Below are 21141 nucleotides of genomic sequence, written 5' to 3' on the forward strand. Positions count from 1 at the left end.
TCCACACATGGTGCGAAGTTATGTGGGTCAGATAATAGACGATTTAGTTATTGAATTACCGCTGTCTTACAGAAGGTAAGCCCTGAAAATTGGCAACAGGTGAACACTCCAAAAATAGCACTATGCATGCGCTATGACTGGACACGATTTTTAAGTACCCTAAGGAATTTCAGAACCTTGCTGTATTTACACAGTTCAGAAAGAAGTATTCACCAAGAAAATATCTAACTTGCATACCTAGTCTTAGTTCAGCAATCTTTGTAATTGGTAATTTTACTAACCTTTCATGACACTCATGACACTTGATGAGTTAATTATGTATGCATTTTGAATTTTCCTCTACATGCACACATTGTGGGGAAGGGGGGGCTGATACAAATCTGAATGACCTCTCTCTCTTTCTCTCTCGCTCTCTCGCGCGCATTCTTTCTAATGTGAATGTCCCCAATATGGTTCCAAAATGAAATTATAGGGTACTTTGATAGTATGCTATTTGCCACTTTCAACTTATTGGTTTACAATCTGTGTATATTATGTCCACACGTATTCAAATTCAAAATTGTATCTAGACTACTTCCCAAACCAATACGTTTGGCATACAAATGTTTTTCTGTTTCATTCATTGCTTGTTTCTTTACTTTTCCCCAGGTATGCTAGCAGTAACATACGTCTGTCTAGAAATGCTAGCAAATGAGAGTTATGCATAGGTAAAAAAAAATGTAATATTACTGCATAATATTTTAACCTACCGCAGTCTCTTTCACATTCCAAGGAATATTGGAAGATGGAAGTGATCCCTTTCGTTAAATTATTCATTGAAAGGGGTGTGCCTAAAAGTGGTCCTGTCCCTGGGTATATATTGTGAAGTTGTCTTAAAAACGTGCCTCACATGGATTAGACCAGTAGTAGCAAAGAACCCAATTCTCATAGAAATCGCATCCTTACTTTCTTTCGTCACCATGGTGAGTAGGCTTCACTCTTTATTCGTAACTGTGGTGTTGGCGTCTGTCGCGCGCTTTACGGGGGCAGTCGGACCGATGATCCGGTGTGAGCCTTGTGATGCCGGCTCTCGGATGCTGTGCAAGCCCATACCTAAAGACTGCGCAGAGAAGGTTCGCGAGCCAGGCTGTGGCTGTTGCCTGACTTGCGCCCTTGCGCACGGGCAGCCGTGCGGAATATACACGGGAAGATGCGGCTTCGGCTTAACTTGCCAGCATCAGCCTGGGGAAACTAAACCGCTCCAAGCATTACTGGAGGGACGTGGAATCTGTGCCAATGCAACCTCCAAGAAGCTGCTCAGGACCGAAGCCTCAGTCAAAGAAAATGAAGGTAGACTTATATTTTAAGAATTGTTCATCACAGATTTGCTCAGTGGCATTAACCTTGGTACAGTTGACAGTATATCTCGCAAATCTAGGAATCTGTCAAGGATTTCTTTGCGTAATGGTTCACGTGAACGGCTTGATGGCAAATTCATTTGTTTAGTAATTAGGATCTCTGAGCGATCTCTGAGGTAAATAAACATAGCCTTGTACTGTTACACATGCCTGTAGTCCACTTTGCTGAAAACAATTCGCATATCAGTTTTTAGAATAATTACAACAACAAAAATATGACCTCTGTAAAGCTCGCCTCTTTTCCAACGCGCGTATAAGGACGACTTACTGTACGCACATAGTACTCATAGTTATGGCTGGTGCATGGGTGTTTATATGCAGTTGCTTCTGTAGGGAACAGAAACCTGGCAGTCTCTTCCTGTCAGTTCAAATTATGGCACTATACCAAGAAGTATGTATGATTTTTTTTGTTCAAATTTACTGCTGGCTTAGGAGAACTTTGGCGAAAGGGTGGTGTGTTCACACATACATGTGAAGCAGTTGTTCATCAAAATGTTAAATGATGAGCTCATGTGTTCAATCTTTGTGGCATGCTATATTTTTGAATTTTTGTTTTCTCACCCACTTTTTGCTTTCAATGTTTAGCTTAGCATTAGTTTTCCATATAGACCTGTGGGAAAATGTGGAATAATTGCCTACAGTAGGATCAGGTGGCAAGTTTGGAAACACATACTCTCTTGACACAGACGTGTATTCAAACGTGGTAGAAATATCTGATATCCAATACTCTCCCTTTTGCAGATATCACTGATGTACACGATCAATAATTCAGAACAGGAAAAGCTAGTATTGCTTGGTCAACTTAAGTTCTCCGGACAAACATCCAGGATGTGCTTTGAAGAACAGGAGTGTCACATTGACTCAATCATAGCTGAGATACCTTTGCACCAGGTGTGGTTTCACCTTACAGGTGAATGGGAAGTTAATTTAACCGTCGTACAATGAAATATAAAACCATAAACTCCTCAATGATTGATAACAAGTTGATGATGGGGCTGCATATTTTGTCTGCCTTTGGAAAAATACTTGGCACAGTTTTTAGTGGTGTTTGAATGTTCTTGTAGATACCGCTTTAAGTTAAGCTTACCTGAAAGTAAAATGAAGATTCTCAAAAAATTCGATATTCAATAAAGTCAAATGTACCACACACAATATTGAGAAAGGCTCCCAACACTCATATTGTCAACCATCGTTCTACCAGCTGGAAACTTCATTTGGGTATCTGTACAATTTTATTGCTAAATAATTTACAATGCCCAAGTCAAAATAAGTGTTCTTGCCTGGTGTAGGTGCAGAGACTCTGGACAAAGATTATATTGTTCAGCTGTTGGAATTGTATTTAATGCAGGCCTTGTAATATTGTTCAAATACATCTTTGAAATATGAAAGGTATGCATTCTAGGGATATCACATATCTCAGGTATTTCAAAAATGTTAAGCACTTCAGAAGGAGATTTAACATTCTGCTGTTCAAAAACTTGTATAAAAAAACAGGTTGAAGAGAGTCTGATATGATTCACCACAGTTGTCTTATAAGCAAAGCAGATGTGCATTCTATGAAAATATATCTGAGTGTTTCTCACAGGGTGGTCATCTTAAAATGTTAATACTTGATAACGATAACGCGCGTTTCCAGGAACACTGCAGGACCGTCCGACAGGCACATCCACATAAGTCCCATTCCTTCCAAGGAGCTCAGACACGCTACTCTTTAATCCTGCCCTCAGAGCATTCCTTCTGTTCCCTCCCCTCGTGCAGGCACTGAGAAGGTCCCTGGGGAGGAGCCAAGCAGCAACAGCAACACCAGCGGCCACCAGGGCTCCGCCAGTCCCCCGCCGCCAGCCGGCCTCCCGCGGCACCCCTCGCAGCACCACCCCCTCTACCACAGCCATGCCAAGGCAGAGGTCATCCGCCGCGAGCACGCCAAGAAGAGCCAGAGCTTCAAAATGGAGGGCCTGCCCATCATGCCCAACAAGGACCAGCAGAACTTTTCCCTGGAGACCAAGCCAGAGCCTGAGTTTGTGAGTAGAGGGTGGCCTTCTCGTTGTATGCCTTTTTAATGCTTGTTCTTGCTCTCTCTCTCTCTCTCTCTCTCTCTCTCTCTCTCTCTCTCTCTCTCTATCTTGCTCTCTCTGACTATCTTTTCTCATTCTGGCATTCTCTTGCTCATTCCCTTTGAAAATACCTTCATTTTTGTTATTCTCTGAGAGATATGATGAATCTTGTTGGGGTGGATGCTACATCAGCCCAGCAGGTGCATGTGTGTGTGTGTGTGTGTGTGTGTGTGTGTGTGTGTGTGTGTGTGTGTGTGTGTGTGTGTGTGTGTGTGTGTGTGTGTGTGTGTGTGTGTGTGTGTGACTGAATGTGTGCGGGTGCATAGTACTATTTTGGATTCTTTTTTTGCGGGCTAAAGTTGAGCGTGTGTGTGTGTGTGTCTGTATATGTGCGTGTGCGCATAAGGGGTGTGTATCGAGTCGGGCCTCTGATTAGTGACTAGAGCTGGACAGCAGAACTGGGCTGTCTGATGTGTGTGTGCTGGTCTGTTTTGTTGCCCAGTCTTGCCCCCCCATGCGCACTGCAAATGTCAATAGGGGCCATGGGTGGTTGTCTAGCCCTGCATGACTTCCCTTTAAAAACTGCTTTAGTGTTTAGCGCAGTAGCAGAATACAATTTCTCTGCTTGTCCAATTTCTAAATGTCTAAATGTCATTGCACTGCCTACAGTATAGCCTGGGCTTTTGGGGGTCTGTAATGGTACTGTCTATGCGCTTCTTCCAGCAGGGTCCATGTCGACGGGAGATGGAGAGCATACTGAACAGCCTGAAGGTCACAGACATCCTTAATCCCAAAGGGTTTCGTATCCCAAACTGTGACAAAAAAGGCTTCTACAAGAAAAGACAGGTGAGACATAGAGAGAGAGAAAGAGGGAAAGAGAGTTTGTGTGTGTGTGTGTATCTGTTTGTGTGTATGTGTGTGGGGAGAAAACCTATGGACTTAGAATAACCTGGTACATGACAGCAATAGTATCATGACACCTCCTGACCTTGGTCTGCCCTGTGTGACTCTTTCATGTGACATTTTTATGAGAGGCTGGCAGGGATGAGGAAAGGGAGCCATTAAAGCTCCATTGCAGTGGCCTTGGTTTGGATGTGAGGTTTCATCCCCTAGGTCACATGATCTCTGTCCAAGGTGCTGAACCGTTGCTATCACGGGACGTGTATGCTATCACAAGCTCATAAAACTAGTGATGCAGATGCTGATGTGCTCCTCATCTCCAGCAAGGCCACATGTTCTTGACCATCCGCTCTGAGTCCGGGACTGCAGGCTACCCAGTAGTTGTACACACAATCAGAAATGAAATGATAATTCAGGCGGATAAAACCAATGGGCAAGGCCTTTCAGTGATTAATGGGCTGCGGCAGAACAGTTTGATAGCAGCGCTCACACCAACACCAAAATGTTTTCTATGTGACTGTTCAACCACATCTGCACCCAAGTGCCTGATGCTCACATTATTTAACTCATCTCAGATGTGAGCCACATCCCCATTTGCAGCAGGGGGAGAGAGGGGGCGAACCCCTGCCGGCTCCAGTCCACCACGGGTGCGTCACAGCCCTCAAATCCCCCTGCTTGCGCAACTTACCGGCAGTCCCCGAGAGAGAGGAGAACCACACGCCTAAAAAACCTGGCACGGCTAACGCCGGGGCCGTCTCTCTCTTGCGCAGACGGTGCTGGGGGGACCGACGTCAAGGTGGCCGTCAGAGTCTGCAGTGCCCTCGCCATAATTGCGCGCCCCTGAAAATAGATGCTGCAAGGCGTCCAGGCCCGTGCGGTGTGCCCACAATCGGGTTTTAATAAATGAGGGCCCGTAACAGGCTCATATGGAGGCAGTTATTCCCCCCTGTGCCATCCCTTTGCCAGAGCAATATTTATACAACATGGCAGGCGCGGCCTAATGGTTGTCTCCTTGTTGACCTGCAATCATTTTTAAAAACAGGCCACCATTGCGAGGAACATTATCTTCCCATGTTTTATTACCGTGGTGATTTTATATGAGAAGAAAAAGAAATAACATACTTGAGGGAGTCATTTTATGTCAGGGTGTTTACTTTTGTGGTTGCCATGGCTTTTACTTTCAATAATTTAAGAGACGTTGTATCCATTAGCTATAAATAAATGCATTGTTCATTAGTGGAGACTGAAGTCTGATTAAATTATCCAAAATGGCTAAGTGATTACGTTCCTCTTTGCAAGATGTTTTATTTGAAATTCTTCTTTTTATTATGCATTATATCCTGTTTAATGCACGATTTTTATATACATCTGATGTAGTGATATGGGGTCATTGTGGACCTCCTGGGCAGTTTAAGAATACGGAACATTATACCTTGTGTTCAAACGTACAAGCTATTCAAATGTAGTTTACATTGGCAAATTCTTTATTTGCTCAGAGCACAAGGAAACATTAGCGCAGATGTTTTAGACCAGGCCTTCATTAGGGTGTACACGGTTAAATTTTTTAGACCACATGGTGTATATGCTGCTCTGTGATGCACCAACCTAATTAGCAGAATACTGGAAGCTGGGAGGTTGCAATGAAAATCCCCCTCTAAAAATAGCTGAAGATGTACTCACACGCACGCACACACACACACAGACTCACTCTGTCTCTCAAATACTGTCCATAAAGGAAAATAATATCACATTTTGTCTTGTGATATATCACAAAAAATACAGGCTGTCTCCCGTTTGTCTTTCACAGCAGGCAAACACAAAGAGATATGTGATACTTCTCACGCCATCTTTTGTCACCAATCAACCGGCAACCACCTGTCATCACTATGAGTTCAGTGAGTTCAGTGAGCAAAAATCTGGTGTACAGATTACAGTTTAGGAGCTGTATTTCTTTGCTTGTATCTTCTACTTATGCCGAAATAAATACGTGGATTTGAGGTGTATAACAGAACAGAAGAAACAATAATTTAAAGGGTGACTGGTTGCTGCTGTGAAAACATTTCTGACTTATGTTACCATGTGGTATTACATACTGCAGCAGCAGTTTGACTTCACTTCCACACATCTTCCCATGGCTCAGAAGTCAAACTTATAAAGGGCCTCTAGGTTACTCAAGCGTGTAAGCAGTGAGTAAGCATAATGAACAGTGAAAGGAGTAGTGGCCTTAGTAGCTATGCCCTCTGTTTGTCCCCCTCAAGTGGCTCTTTTATATGAATGCACTTAAACCTCCCGCTGGACAAGCAAAGATCCCCAGGACCTTGTATTGGCCATGCAGAGGCCATCGTTGTCTCCTGCTCTCCAGAGATGGATGTTTTACTGGGGAGGACTCTGACCTTTAGTAAAATTGGCAGTAAAATAACAGCCCTGGAGGGGAAATGCACAGTGCTCTGTAAGTCATTTGTTGCACCCATAATTTGAGGGCCATGGGGTATAATCAGCAACAGATGATTTGTACTGGCCAGCGGCTTCTGAAAATAGAGCCTGGCGCTCGCTTGTTCGCAAACGGGCCTAAGCAAATATTTTAGCAGCTCTCTGTTTACCTTTTCAGCACCCTCTATGCGGATTGGTAACAGGAAGTTGATCATAAAACACTGTCTGAAAATACCTGTGCGTGGCTGCTGCTGACGGGGCATGTGCGCGGGTGAGGGGGCAGATGAATGATGTTGACCCTGATTTTCTGGCTGCTTGTGTTGGCTGTGTGGAGCTCTCTTGCCCCAGGCGAATACACACCATGGCCTCTGTTTTCACGGCTGCAGCAACAGCCGCCCTCAAAATATACAATCTCACCTGCAGGCTAAGACAAGCTGGTGATACTGTGCCGGAGTGGGTCAATGAAAGAATGCCACATGGACTTTGTTTGTGACACTCACAACGAGATTATGCAGTGTTAGCAAACGCATTTAAAAAAAAAAAAATGTTTTTATCAAGGCTTAACACATTGTCATAGATTTGTAAAGCTAGTAGTTTTATCTCATCAGTAATATGTTATAATTAATATAAAAAATTCTTCTCCCCCAACCCCTCCCCCGCACACAGTGTCGACCATCCAATGGACGAAAACGTGGATTCTGCTGGTGCGTGGACAAGTATGGCCAGCCATTGCCAGGTTACAAGGGGAGAGAGAAAGGCGACGCCCACTGTTACAACTTGGATAACCAATAGAGGCAGTTTGTGAGAGGAAGAGAGAGAGACAGAGAGAAAGAGAGACAGAGAGAGAGAGTTTTTTGGGGTGTGGAATGAGACCTTGAGAGACTGAAGATGCTGGGATCAGAGTCAGGCACAGCCTCCTGGCTCTGGGAGCGCTCTCACCTCGCAGACTTTTGGTCAGGGTCCTGAAGGGCCTGTCTGACACTTGTGGAAAAACTCTCCTCTCTGATCCCTACCGAGCTGAGACTCTTGACTGAGACAGTGTGAGCAGAGCTCAGTCACTGAGACACCTGGACTCGTCAAGCCACATCACACAGCGCGATGCCCCCTCTCCTCCACACGGACCACTATGCCTACTTCTCAGCCACAAACAGTAGCAGGGCTGAGCAGGGATGCCATGAAGGGCTTAGATCATGCATAGATGTATATGGATGTGCATGTATATATAGGTATATATTGTCACTACCTATCATGAACAGGTACTATATGAGCAAGTGCCCAGGGCGGTGGCAGAGAGTGCCCTGAGGGCGGGGAGGGGCAGTGGGCGTTGGCGCAGACTACTCTCTGCAGGACAGATTGGGAGTCAGGGTGCTGGGCACGCTCGTGTGGGAGTGGCGAAGCTCACCGGACAAAACCCCACTGAAAACGTACGGTTGCCGAAGCGATGCCACATGCGGCCGCTACGAAACCACTAAACGGCTTAAGGAGAGACCATGAATAAACTATTTTCTACTTGGTTTGTTTTCCCGTGTTTGCCTCCTGTGATTGTTTATATTTAGTTTTTAGTCTAAAGATGGATGTCTGTGTCTGGGGGTCACAAGCATATATTAAGGACGTCTGCAATTTATTTAAATGCACTAATCTGTCAGGGAATCATTTGTCACGCTCTTATCACATGGACGTACTCAGACTGCTCTGCACTTCATCACTTCCGTGGTAAACAATAATAATAAGGTGGTAACTTTTTGCACCATGTATACATGTATTCATCCGACATTCACGCTAAGGGTTGTCATTGTAAAGGATATGTATGTCTTACATAAAGCTTTCAGACGCTTTGCACTTATATGTGTTCAGTCACCATTATGGAAACTCATACGTCAAGTTCGAAACAAGGTGTGTGGTCTTCTCAAAGAATGCATAACTACTCACCGACTCATCTAGTGCTTCTATCTTTTTAAAGACGCCTCCTAGTCACTGTTCTCCTGCTTACAGCTGTTTTTCTCCTGTCCTCACCAAGACCAGCATGCTTTAAAATGATCAGTGTCTCTGCTCAAAGCATTCTTCTCAGAAGGGGTGAGGGAAAAATGAAATACTATTGACATATTACAGTTTGAGGATGCATTTAATGTATGTTTTTTTATTATTCCAGAAAATAAATTTCAGATTTTATTGTTGACATCATCTGTTTTTGTTCCATTTTTGCAATCTATTAGGATTACATAACCACCCAGATTTAGTCTTTCCATCGAGGCCTACTGTGTTGTGTGTGTGTGTTTGTGCGTGTGTATGGGGTCAAGGGTGCTGCACCAAAAAGGGGGACATTGTTAAAAGCTCTCATTGTTGTACAATGAGCCATTACCACCAATTATAGATTAAGTACACAGACCTAATTGTTGTGCATTACATCTCTTAGTGACTGGGTGGGCTATTAAGGACATACAGTAGGACCTGGGTTTAATTGGTGCTCTGAACAAATATGACCATTTTGGCTCTGTCTCTAAAAACATGACATTAGAGAGAGGATCCCTGACAGTGCCAGTAATGAGAGGGTCCCTCTGGTGAGATTAACGCAGAAGAAATGACGTAGGCAGAGGCATCTTAACTGTAACACAGTTTATTGAAAGAATATTATACATATACAGTATATATATATCTATTTACTTACATTTCAGTGAACTCAACAACTGAACCCAAAACAGATGAACCAACAATAACCAGGACATAGTAGCAGCACTCATCTATACGAATGAGGAGGGACTTTAGTTACACGTGAACAAGGCAACAGCAGCAGCATGGACACAAGTACAGTCCTTTATGCATCAAGTCAGCATTAATCGTCCAGCAATGAAACCCCACACAGCTGAGCCTGAAAAGGCCATGCATCACCTTGGGTGGCACATTCATCATAAAACTTTATCACAGGCTTGCTGACTCAAAAATGTAAATGTACACCCAGTGCCTCCCAGCGCTTGGCTGCACAACTGATTAACCAAGAAAAAAAAAGAGAAAGGACCAACCATGGAAAGAGAGGGAAATGAGCAGCAGTTTGTGGAGGTAGGGGCTTGTTGAATCTATCCACCTATGGCCCCAAAACATGCAGTAACATTCAGCCAGAGCACCCTGAGCACATGTGTTTACATGAAGGAAATATAACTGACAAAGCATTTGTGTTGCATCTCTGATGGCATTTTGGTACCAGTCTGTAGCTTTTCCCAGGCAAAAAATTGGAAAAGCCTGTACATATTGACATGAAATATGATAAATCATTAACAGAACCCGACAAAATATAGAGCTATATTAATTGTGAAGTTCCACAGTGCAAGGATCCAATATTTGACAGACTCAAAAACAGATCCCAAGGATCCTGAAATAGGCTTGAATGAACTTGGAGGTGTGTGGTCTTTGCAGATGGAGTTGTTTAGTCGGATACAAATACATAGTGTTTTCCTATTTACAATAAAAATAGGCAAATATATAAATAGTCATGAACAAATCACCAGTGGTTGGTACATTACTCTCCACGTATACATTTGGAATAAATAAGGCTTGATATAATGAGAATACTTTAAAAGTGTGTGTGTGTGTGTGTGTGTGTGCGTGCGTGTGCGTGTGCGTGTGCGTGTGCGTGTGCGTGTGCGTGTGTGTGTGTGTGTGTGTATATATATGTGTGTATCAGAGCTCAAGTGTGTGTGTGTGTGTGTCAGGCTTTGAGTGTGTCTTTAGTGAGTGACATCCTAATTACACTGAGCATCTCCAGGGATATCACTGGATCCCAGAATCTGTTTGCCATTCCAGGAAGACACACACCAGCATCGGGCACTATGTCCCACCAGAGATGTCTCACACTGGAACACACAGACACAGATGGGGTTCAGATTAGATGAAACTACACAGAAATGCAAAATAATAATTAAAAAATCCAAAATTTGATCTAAAGCCTCACCTGCTTGGCTTTGTAAAAGCCATGCTTGTCACAGTTGGGGAGGTAGAAGCTTGTGAATTTCTCTCCGAGTTGCTGCTGGGATTGGACAATCTTAGGCAAAGCTGCATGCAGTTCGGTATGGCACGGTCCCTAAAATGGATCAAAATAAGAATGGATTTAACGAAACGCAAGTTTTGAAGACTCGAAGACTCAAAGCGGAACATTTGATTACTTCTTGGGATGTAGATGAATTGACTGGTAAAAGTGGATGAGTGGCAATATAATCACAGCTAGAGGGGACTATAGGCCTAATTAGAACATGACTTGTCAAAGCTGTGCTATGATCTATAAAAACAGGATCATAAAAGCATAAAGGAACAAAATCATCTAAAAAGCATGCTCAGGGTAGTCAGCAAGATTCTTAAAATACCAACATCACCCCCTGGAGGATAGATATCAGAAGTGGGCTATAACAGGAGGTAATATCTAAAGACAAGCCACATTCCAAAGCAATATTATATGTACTAAAAAGCCATCTTAAATAACATCATAGCACCTGTGAGACTGATGATCGTAATCATACCATTTGGCCAGTGAGTTTGTTTTGGATAGCATTCACTCTGGCCTTCAAGCTCTCCTGGGCCTCCGTGGGATTGAGCGGCTTGTTCAGATCCAGAAGGTGATGAAGGGACCCGGGGTCTGTACCCTCATCTGAAGGAAACAGGGCCTTGTATTATTAAAGCACACATGGGATAGAAATATTCTATTAGGAGAGATAAATTAAGTCGCACCCTCACCCTCCTCCAGCTCTGTGCAGGTTCCGTGTCCTCTGGTTAATGAGTGGATAGGTCTTGGGTCTCCAGGTCTCGGAGAGCAGTGCAGGCCAGTTGCACAGTGTGCTGTGTAGACACCACAGGAATCTCCTTTCTCCAGAGCGCAAGCAAGGCAGCATCCGCAGCCCGGTTCCTTAAGCACCTCACGGCAGTTTGTGGGCACTGCAGGACATTGACTGAGTTCCTCTGGAGTGCAAGTTGCGCAGCGGATAGGTTCCGGTCCAATAACTGGGGAGGTCTGTGCAGGTGTTGCGAGAGCGAAAACTACCAAAGCACACGTGAAACAAAGAGATAATCCGGTCATTTCCGAACTGGAGAAAGATATCTCTGTGAGAATATTTGTTCCTTCTGAATCTGAGCACCTTGAGGAATTCGGTGAAGTTTGTAATTCTACCTAGAAGTTCACTGTGGTATTTATATGGTCCATCGACCTTAAGGAAGTTAATATTCCACACAGTTGTTTTTTATATTAATTATTGAACACAAAAACAGCTGAGACCAAGGCCATGCCCAGTGGCTTTGGTGCGTAAATCCACGTTGTGGGTCGTTTGAAGTGCATGTTAATATTTACTTTGGAACAAAGAGTGCCTGGAGCAGTGTAGTCATAATATGACTACACAACTTGCCTCTCTTTATGGTGTCTGCCTGTACTTTTGGACTAGGTTAGCCAGGTCATAAAAACAAGGTCATCATCATATTGCACAACCAGATCAATTTCACTGATTTGTAGTAAACATGTTTGTTGGAAAAAGGGTCTAAGAAACTCCTAATTTCCTGGTGTAGTATTAATTGGCTACATATCTAGACCAAACACTGGACATAATTTGGCTCCTTCCCCCTTTATGCTGTTGTGACCAAAACAACTGTGTTCACCAGTGTCAGATGGTCGACCTTTCAATACTATAACCTACGTTGTGTTTTCAAGTGGATAAGTGGATAAGTGGAGATGGAACATTTCGAGGAAAGCCATGATGACGTATGTTGGGATTAGAGTTTTTCCAAAGAAAATAGAGCCATTCCCCTGAAAACGAACTCATTCACTTGTGTGCCAAAAGAATTTACAAGAAATCCTGAAAAAGGAAAACGACTGCTGTTGCTGAAATTTCATATCGAGATTTTCAAGATTTTCACACAATGAAATTTTACTTCTTAACATTTATTCAACAGAAACTGTAAGTAATTTCATGTGTCAAAATATACACTAGTCAAAATGAAATGTTCACATACTGATACAGTTTATCTGTTTACTTTTACAAGTCCCTGCCATACCAACACTCTATAGGGGCACGCAGTCCAAATTAAACCTTAAAAAAAGCAACAAAGACCTTTACAAAAAAGGTTGACAATACGTTGCAAAATAGGCAAATGCAAAACAAATCTATGACCTAAATCCATGAAACGTTACAGGTTTTTTTTTTACTTTCTTTTTGGGATCTCTTGATCTCCACCTCACTCTTCAATTTAACCTATTCTACCACCAGTTCATGCTGGGTGGCCTCCTCAATGTTGTGCATCAGGCTGACAAGCCAAAGGGGCAGACTGGGCTCCAGTGCAGTGGAGGCACCTCTCTGTTCTCCATTCCTCTTCTGGCCTCCAGCCTTAAGAGAGGACATAATGTACTTTTAAAACAGGGCAGGAGAATCTGTCTTTAATGCTTAACAATTCTCCTGTTGGGACTAAGGCATCCAGCTCGACGGCCCATAAAGATGTTGTGTGTGATGTTGGCATTTCTTGCTAACTTCCACAATAAATACTGTAAAAAGTATGTAGTATATGAGGGAGTTAGAGCTAACTCTTAACACATGTTAAGCAATGTTAGGAACATACAGTAACGCAAACATGTCGTAACATGTAATTTCTTCTGGCAAGGTTAGTGTCTGTTGAGTTTTGCATTTATACAGTATGCATGAAAACTATGATATCCACGATTTTCTAAATCGGTTCCACTTATCAAGAGCACTACTGACGAGTTCAGTCAAGGACAGCTGGAAACCATTTAGAGTGAGGGTGGGATGCCAGCATGAAGGTTTTTAAGCCACTGATTTGGGGGAACCCTGATGGTGGCGGTTTTTACATTTCTTGTCAACATAGGTGTTAGAGTTTGTACCTCTCCATCATCCTTGACTTTCCTCTTTCTGACTCGAGCCCTGGGTGCCTTGTTGTTCTTGCGTGGAGGTGATGCTGTAGGTGACTCCACAGGTTGTTGATTGAGGGCACCGGGCTCTTTCTGCTTCCTACGCTGAAACCTCTTTGGCAACATCTCAAGTACATGCTCATGTGATGCCCTGCTATGTTCCAGCTCTAAAGTTGAAGAGCTGCTGTCATGGTCCAGCTCTAAGGGTGAGGATTCGCTCTCGCAAAAACCCAACTCGTGAGGCTGAGACTGAGACGTGTGCTGGCTACAGGCAGACCGCCACACCTCAGGTGAACTGTCAGACTGATCATCTGGAGAGGGCCTGTCAGTGGGTTGCGCTGGGCTAAATGGTGAAGACAGTTCACTGTGCAGGATGCCAGGGCTGCACTGATGCTCAGAAGACTCCTCACTCTCCCTTATGGGTGTGAGGGCATACCTGGCAGAGAGGACAGACACAGTGACATCAGAGACTCTCCTACTGATGTGTCTGAAACCTACAGAGGTCTTTATGGTTAAGAATGTTGAGTCCTTCATTTCATGGTCATTGATCTATTGCAACATTGGCTAGGTAAGAGACTCTTAGTGATCTTAGCATGCTAGAGTTGTAAGGCTGCTGTTCTGAGTGTTCTTAGTTAGAATCTTGTGTTTTCATCCCTCCCCTTTGTGTCCAATGCTGATATGCTGCGCGTCGGGCCTAACAACACCCTCGAACAAGTACATTATTGATGATACAGTACTGCCTCTCGAACCTTATTGCTTAATTGAATGCCTTAGTTTAGCCCAGCTTCTGTAAGCCTTATCTGTCTGGTCTCTCTCACTTCCGGTGTCAATTTATGTTATAGCTGTATAAAAATCAATAAATGCATGTCCTGATGTCCTGCGATGAATGTGGCACAGGACTTGATTCACACTGAAAATGTCTGTCTTGCTTCGCATTCCTCCACACTGGCTCGCCACACTATTCTATAAGTAGGCTAGTCCTAAGATGACACTCATGGAGGCAGGAGGAATCATTGAGCAATATTTATAATTCTCACTAGCCAGACATTTTGCTGTAACATTAACTGATTTTATTTTACAGCAATTAAACAGTCGTACTGCAGAACTCCAGAAATCCTATACATCAGTTCTACAAAACAGTGTAAAAACATCTAAATGTGGTTATTGCTGTCAAAACTGTTACATAACTGTAAAGTCATTTTTAGAAGGGACATTTTAAATTTCAGATTATGGGTCTAAATGTTGAGTGCGTTTAATAACACTCTATATCGACAGATCATTCAATCTGTGGTAAATGTGTGGTCAAAAGGTGTTTAGCCAAAGCAGTTTCTGCAAACAACTATACACGCATTAACAAACAAGTGATGATAGAAACTTGGTTCCTTTTACTGCACAAAAGGACAACTCAGGAAATAGCCTACAATGTATACTTTACGGCTAGTTGTTTGTTTACCTGTGTGTATAGGCCTATCTGTGTGGGTACACACGTGGACGCGTGACTGGGCAACCATAGCAAAGACCAGTAGGCTAGAGGTAAGTAACATAATGTTAGCTCCCCTAAACCCTTAATCAAAACCACGAATAATTATATGGGATTTTCAACATTATTAATGACTAAAAGAGTAATATATGTCATGGCGTGAGGTGCCATAAGCAGATCATTTAGTTAAAGCCTAGGCCTACTTTGAAAATACGTTCTTCTAGAGTTGACCTTTACCTTAATTTAAGAGCTAGCATGCTCATTAATTATCTCGCTATGCCTACCTGTGAAACGACGGCTTCATGTTGTTGGGTTTTCAACTTTTTAAAAGCATCACACTCCTGTAGTCTCACGATGACTTCGGACCTAGTCTTGCCATTTGCTACCTTAAGAAGTATCACCTGTTTTCTTCCACCAGGTGGGAGTATCCTCTCAGTAAAGATAACTGTCTGGCTATGTAGGTCTTATCTCTCAAAAACATCTCATTATAAAGTAACACATTTCAAGTAAGTCGGCTAACGGTGACAATTTTTTACACGCCGCTACTTGACTGAAAAGGTAGTTTTCACTCACGCGCTTATAACACTGAAATTTGGTTTCGCGACAACAATAGTTACCACCTGTGGTAACCCTAATTCAATTAGGATGTTGGTGTGTGTGTTGGCTTGCATTATGAAAGATTTTGACTTGCTACAGCGAAGGCCCAATGTGAACTTACTTTGCCTCCTCCATGACACAGAAACACACACAACATTTGACATTTGGTCAGGTTGTAGCCCTAAATACCTTAGAGTACTTACTAGTTTTTGGCCATAGTGACCCATACCGCGTTTTTTTTTTTTCACTATGAGTTCAAATGAGGTTGACTCCAATGACATTGTCACTTGGGCGACGCTTGGCTCTGGGCGAGTTTTTTTTTTTAATGTATTTCTAATTTGTATAACACAACAAGCCGATTTTATAGGCACACTAGTCCTAGTGGAACCAAATATTAAAGTTATTAAAGTATTTTTGTTCACTGAAATGCTATGACAGTTCATGTTACATTTTTAACACATTGTGTATCTGTAATCTTAAAATGGATATCTACAAAAAACAGTCGATATTAATATTTAAATGACATAGACTGCACATAAAATGGATGAGAACATTTAACACGTGTTTCATTCAAATATCATATTATGATTTTAATTTCTGTATGCTTCTCCACTTCTCAACAATTTCACTGTTGACCCTCATCTCTAATTCATTTATATACAAATGCTAATACCCACAGGGATAGTCAACGTCATTTAAACTTTATCACGGTAGTCATTTTCACCCATTGAATAACAGTCTTTAAACACCAATACTTTATTTCTTACAAAATCATAATGTATCCAACTTTACACTGTACAGTCCATTTGTATAGAGCTTTATTTACAAAATTAAGATCTGCATATCAAATTGATCAGCTACAAGGCAAATATAAGTTTAATCAGTGTAAGCTTGTGAAATAAGGCAAAAAATCACAAGTATTATCAATGATAGCGATTCACAGGAGAAGTCATAACCAGAGCCAAATAACAATGACAGGACACTTAGAGTGCATGGATACATGTACTGTATGTGTGTTCAATCAAAATATTTTGCAATTGATCTATCATCTGTAACGCCACATGTGCCTATGAATGTATACTCACGTGTTGTGCGTAATGTACATACTACATATGGTTGCAAGTGTGTGTGTGTGTGCATGTAAACTAGCGTGCCAAACCCAGGTGCAGTCATTGATCAGTGGGTCAATAAACCCTCAACCATACTGCTCTCCCCTTTAGCCCCACTCAACTCAGCTGTTATTAAGCAGATTTTCACTTCAAAGCCTTGACCATTGGCAGAGCTCTGAGTATGTACTCAAGTGTGGGTGGGTTCACATGCATGGGTGGCTGGCTGTGTCTGCGTGTGTGTGTGTGTGTCTGTGTGTGTCTGTGTGTGTGTGTGTGTGTGTGTGTGTGTGTGTGTGTGTGTGTGTGTGTGTGTGTGTGTGTGTGTGTGTGTGTGTGTTTGTGTGTGTGTGTGTGTGTGTGTGTGTTTGTGTGCGCGCGCATGTTTAATGTGTGTTTCCATGCAACACCAATTGCACACTCCTCCAGTGTCCTTCCATGGAAAAGCAGTAGCAAAAAAATAATAATATAAAATGTGGGAGTAATCAGCTTGATCATCAAGGCCATAGATCTGAGGAAGGAGATGGAAATAACATCACAAATTAAATCCATCACCAGACTTCTCTTTAAATGTCAGTAGTGGTTCAGTGTTAAGCTTGACATTTTTTTTAAACTAATGCCAAACAAAAAACACTAAACCAACAGACACGCATCTTTCATAAATGTGTTAAGACTACATTTGGAAGATTTCATGGAGGCCATGGAGGTTCTTCTTAACTGTCTGAGAGAGTCAGGAATTGGGTATGATGTGCCAAGCTATGGTGAAGAACCACATTTTCAAATTGCAGTGTGCAAGGCATTAGTGGTGGAATGACACACAGTAATGCCAAAGTAGCACAGATGAGTCATCCTACTCTGGCCATCACTAATCACCAACAAAGACTGTTACCAGTAATTAATGAACCTCACATCAGCAATGTCACATGTGGTGTTACAGCAAACAGACTGTCTCAGTATTTAATGTGCATCTTCACTGAGGCCTTTGATAGGGAATGCTGAAATCTCAAATTAAGAAATTAAGAGGTGATGTTGTTTTGTGCTGACGAATGAGGCCCTGCAGTTCCTTACAAGAATGGTGGCCCTTATGCAATAATCCCATGAAGCCATTGCTTTGGCTGAAGAAGTCTTCACACTTCCCATTAAAAGAACCGAAGGGTTTAAATGAAAACCTCATAGTGGTGGCAACTGAGTAACAGGAGCATCCAGAGTATGCATTCACTGCAAAAATATCATGTCATTTCATTACATACAGTTTATACACACATGCATACAAACACACATCCACACAGCCACGCACAGTATGCAAAAAGAAAGAAATATATCGTATTTACAACACCAAGGATTTCTTACAGCATAATAGATGTTGTAATCTTGGCATTATACATTTATAAAAAGTTAAAGTCATGCCTTGGTTTGGACGAGCATCCATACAGTGTAAGTATTTCAGTTCAAGTGTGCTTGTGATTACACAGAAGAGAGGGAGGAGAAGAAAAAAGCACCTCGTTGGAATACTGACATTGATCTGAATGGACTTGGAATGATAAGACAGACGGCCTGCCTGGGTGTAGACAGCTGTTAAGATGCACACACGCAGAGGGAAGATGTATCCACCTCCTGGTTCTCCTCTCCCCATCTGCAGTGGGACTCAGTGGGATGCGGGAGCAGATGACTCATATGTTCCTCACTGGATAGAGTGCCGTGCCAAGTTTGGGTGGTATAGCAGTGGTGGGCCATGCGACCCCCCTGTCTAAAGCTCTGCCACCCTGAGCGTTGTCCCTTTGGCAGACCATATACTGGGCCCTGTATTGTGCAGCAGGTTCCCAGCGGATCTCTCTCCTTTGCTTTCTCTCTATCTCAGACACTGTCTCTGTCTTACACCTCTGCCTCCTCTTCCTCTGTCTGCTCCTCCTCCTCCCCTAGGCAGGGCACACAGGTGGAGGGCAGGTGGAGAGCTGGTGTCGTGTTTTTGCCCACTGAGGTCTGGATGGTACCCATGCTGACCCGCGAGGTGAAGCTGGCCACGGAGGAGACACTGCCTGCCTTGGTCCTGATGCTGCCACGGCCACAGGCGGGCAACCGTCTCTCCAGGCTGACGGAGCGGGGCTGGTTGCCCAGGCCCTGGGCCTTGCCCTCCAAGAAGTAGGTGAGCATCTCCCCTTTACCTTTCACACTGATTTTCCCCCGGCACACAAGGTCGTAGTTAACCTTTAGCATGCGGTAGACTTCCTCTGTCACCTGGGTAACAAATACCAAACATGTGTTATGCGGTACTGTATGCATTGCATAGAATCGGAAAAGAAAAAGTCCACATTTCTGAATCAAATTTAAAAACATTTTATAAAACCGGCAATACACATTCTTTGAATGATATGTTATAATATATGATATGATAGGATATGTTCCCAATTCTAAACTTTTAGGAACCATTTAATTCATGACAATGGTTGGAAGTAGGAACCTAAGGTTTATAAAGGATAACTAACAATTCTACATTTCGATCGATATGCTCGTGGTGTTGTGTATCATTGACACATTGACCCTGCATACCTGAATCTTGCCGGGTACTCCGGTGCTGTCCATGCGGCTGGCCACGTTCACAGTGTTTCCCCATATGTCATACTGCGGTCTTCTGGCCCCGATGACCCCGGCCACCACAGGCCCCACATTGATGCCTGAAGACACAGAGAGGGCAGAATTTTAACGACGCCCAAACACACTACCAATTAGATGTGAAACCTTGCATGCTATGCCGAGGCAAAGAGGAGATCTCATGATTTATTGTGATAACAACTCCCTAAGCGATGCATTATGTACCCATCAACGCCTCATGAATTTTCATTACTCCTCATGTCAGCTGTTGCTAAGACGCCTAAGGTGCGCTGTCACCACTGATGAAGTAAAAGCGTGACTCCTTCTGCCAATTTACTGTTTTTTGCACGAGTGCTCGCAAACTGGATGCATCACTGTGGAGAAGCTCACAGTCAGTCAACACACATGCACATACACCCACATATACCTACCAACTCGCAAGACAAAGTCGTTGTAGGACTGATAGTTGATTTCATCCAGAACGTCAAACATCTCAATGGCGTAGTCTGCCACCGTGCTTAGGTGTGTGACTGCAGACTTTTTTGCCTGTGACACACGGGGAGAGGCTATTAGCATGTACTGCAAATCCACACTGTATGTGCATCAGCTGTTAAAAAAGTCATACATTGGTATGACCTAGCTAATTTTCTCTTAACACCAAAGGCTTAAGATTTTTGTACTGTAATTTGTAGTAGAATTTGTATTCAGAGAAGAACATGATGATTATTTCAATATAGACTTTTTTTTCTAATGTTATTCTTGTGTTATTCAATATTTATATTTCCTAGATGGATAATCTTGCCTTGGTTCCAACGGTTGGCACCAACCCCACTGCTGCCATGTAGGTGCTGCCAATGGTTTTAATCTTCTCAATGTCCTTGTAACACTCTTTGTCCATGAGCTGAAGAAATCAGACATTTGATATGACATTAGATCTCTAGATTCATATATTATACTGCTAAGACATACTGTATATGAACATAGTACATCACGATCCATGTTATTTTCATGTCCATAGTTATGTATTACGCCCAATATAGAGAACCATTGGTTGTGATTAGACCTTAATTTCATACATAATGATGAGTTGACACTTCCTAACACATCACATCTCATATTACCTCATCAAAGTCAGCAATGATCTCATTCAGCAGCCGCAGGCATTCTACCCCCATGTTGTTTCCATCCAGTTCAATGTAGAAGTCGTTAAAGTTAGGAATGGAGGCAAACAGCACTCCGACCTGGGCATATGACTGGTAATAGAGATCCTATAACAAGACAGAGAGATATGTTTAGCATGTGACAAAGAATAAAGATTTGTAGAGCCAATGTCAACAGAAAGCCATGACTGCTAAAACATTTTACTGGTCCATATATCATGATAAGCTAAAAATAATTATAATGACCTCGTTCTTCAAAACCAATAGGGAATATTGGCCTTCAGTGAAGTTTTGGGTCTGTGATGATGGCTTCTGGTCTTGTCTAGAGTCCGCATGACTCACCATGTTCCTTGGGTTGGACAATAGGAAGTGCTGGGCCACATGGGCGGGCAGCAGGTTGAACAGGATCCTCCTGTTGTCCAGTTTGACTTTCTCCATCCCATCTCTCTCTTCCTCAGCCTGCAGGAACAACACACCAACACGCACGCACGCACGCACACACGCACGCACGCACGCACGCACGCACGCACACACACACG

At 42.9% G+C, this 21141-nt stretch overlaps 3 protein-coding genes across 4 annotated transcripts in view; 1 reads left to right on the top strand and 2 right to left on the bottom strand.

The window, feature by feature from the left end:
• Window positions 1-959: 959 nt before the first annotated feature.
• On the top strand, window positions 960-7573 carry LOC308363677 (insulin-like growth factor-binding protein 3; the record flags this gene model as incomplete). Its single annotated transcript, XM_080836503.1, has 4 exons — window positions 960-1329; window positions 3156-3418; window positions 4178-4297; window positions 7448-7573. The coding sequence occupies 4 exons, from the start codon at window positions 960-962 to the stop codon at window positions 7571-7573; spliced, it is 879 nt and encodes a 292-aa protein (XP_080692629.1).
• Window positions 7574-10515: 2942 nt separating this feature from the next.
• Window positions 10516-11840, bottom strand: igfbp1b (insulin-like growth factor binding protein 1b; the record flags this gene model as incomplete). The annotated part of the gene is made up of 4 exons (XM_080837640.1): window positions 10516-10626; window positions 10725-10853; window positions 11287-11414; window positions 11495-11840. 4 exons carry the CDS (start codon window positions 11838-11840, stop codon window positions 10516-10518), a joined length of 714 nt encoding a protein of 237 aa, XP_080693766.1.
• A 5451-nt stretch (window positions 11841-17291) lies between these two features.
• The window catches only part of adcy1b (adenylate cyclase 1b), a 62516-nt gene continuing 58666 nt past the window's right edge, over window positions 17292-21141 (bottom strand). Inside the window, exons 15-20 of one of the 2 annotated variants that reach the window (XM_080837689.1) lie at window positions 20849-21061; window positions 20564-20710; window positions 20245-20343; window positions 19874-19988; window positions 19401-19525; window positions 17292-19088 (exon numbers count right to left, since the gene is read on the bottom strand). In XM_080837689.1, the coding sequence (XP_080693815.1) occupies window positions 18726-19088; window positions 19401-19525; window positions 19874-19988; window positions 20245-20343; window positions 20564-20710; window positions 20849-21061 (1062 nt within the window). In that variant the 3' untranslated portion in view covers window positions 17292-18725. The remainder of the gene's footprint in view (window positions 19089-19400; window positions 19526-19873; window positions 19989-20244; window positions 20344-20563; window positions 20711-20848; window positions 21062-21141) is intronic. The other variant, XM_080837690.1, reaches the window with a different exon arrangement.

This window comes from Sprattus sprattus, assembly GCF_963457725.1.
Source record: "Sprattus sprattus genome assembly, chromosome: 4".
In the NCBI taxonomy this organism is placed as follows: domain Eukaryota; kingdom Metazoa; phylum Chordata; class Actinopteri; order Clupeiformes; family Clupeidae; genus Sprattus; species Sprattus sprattus.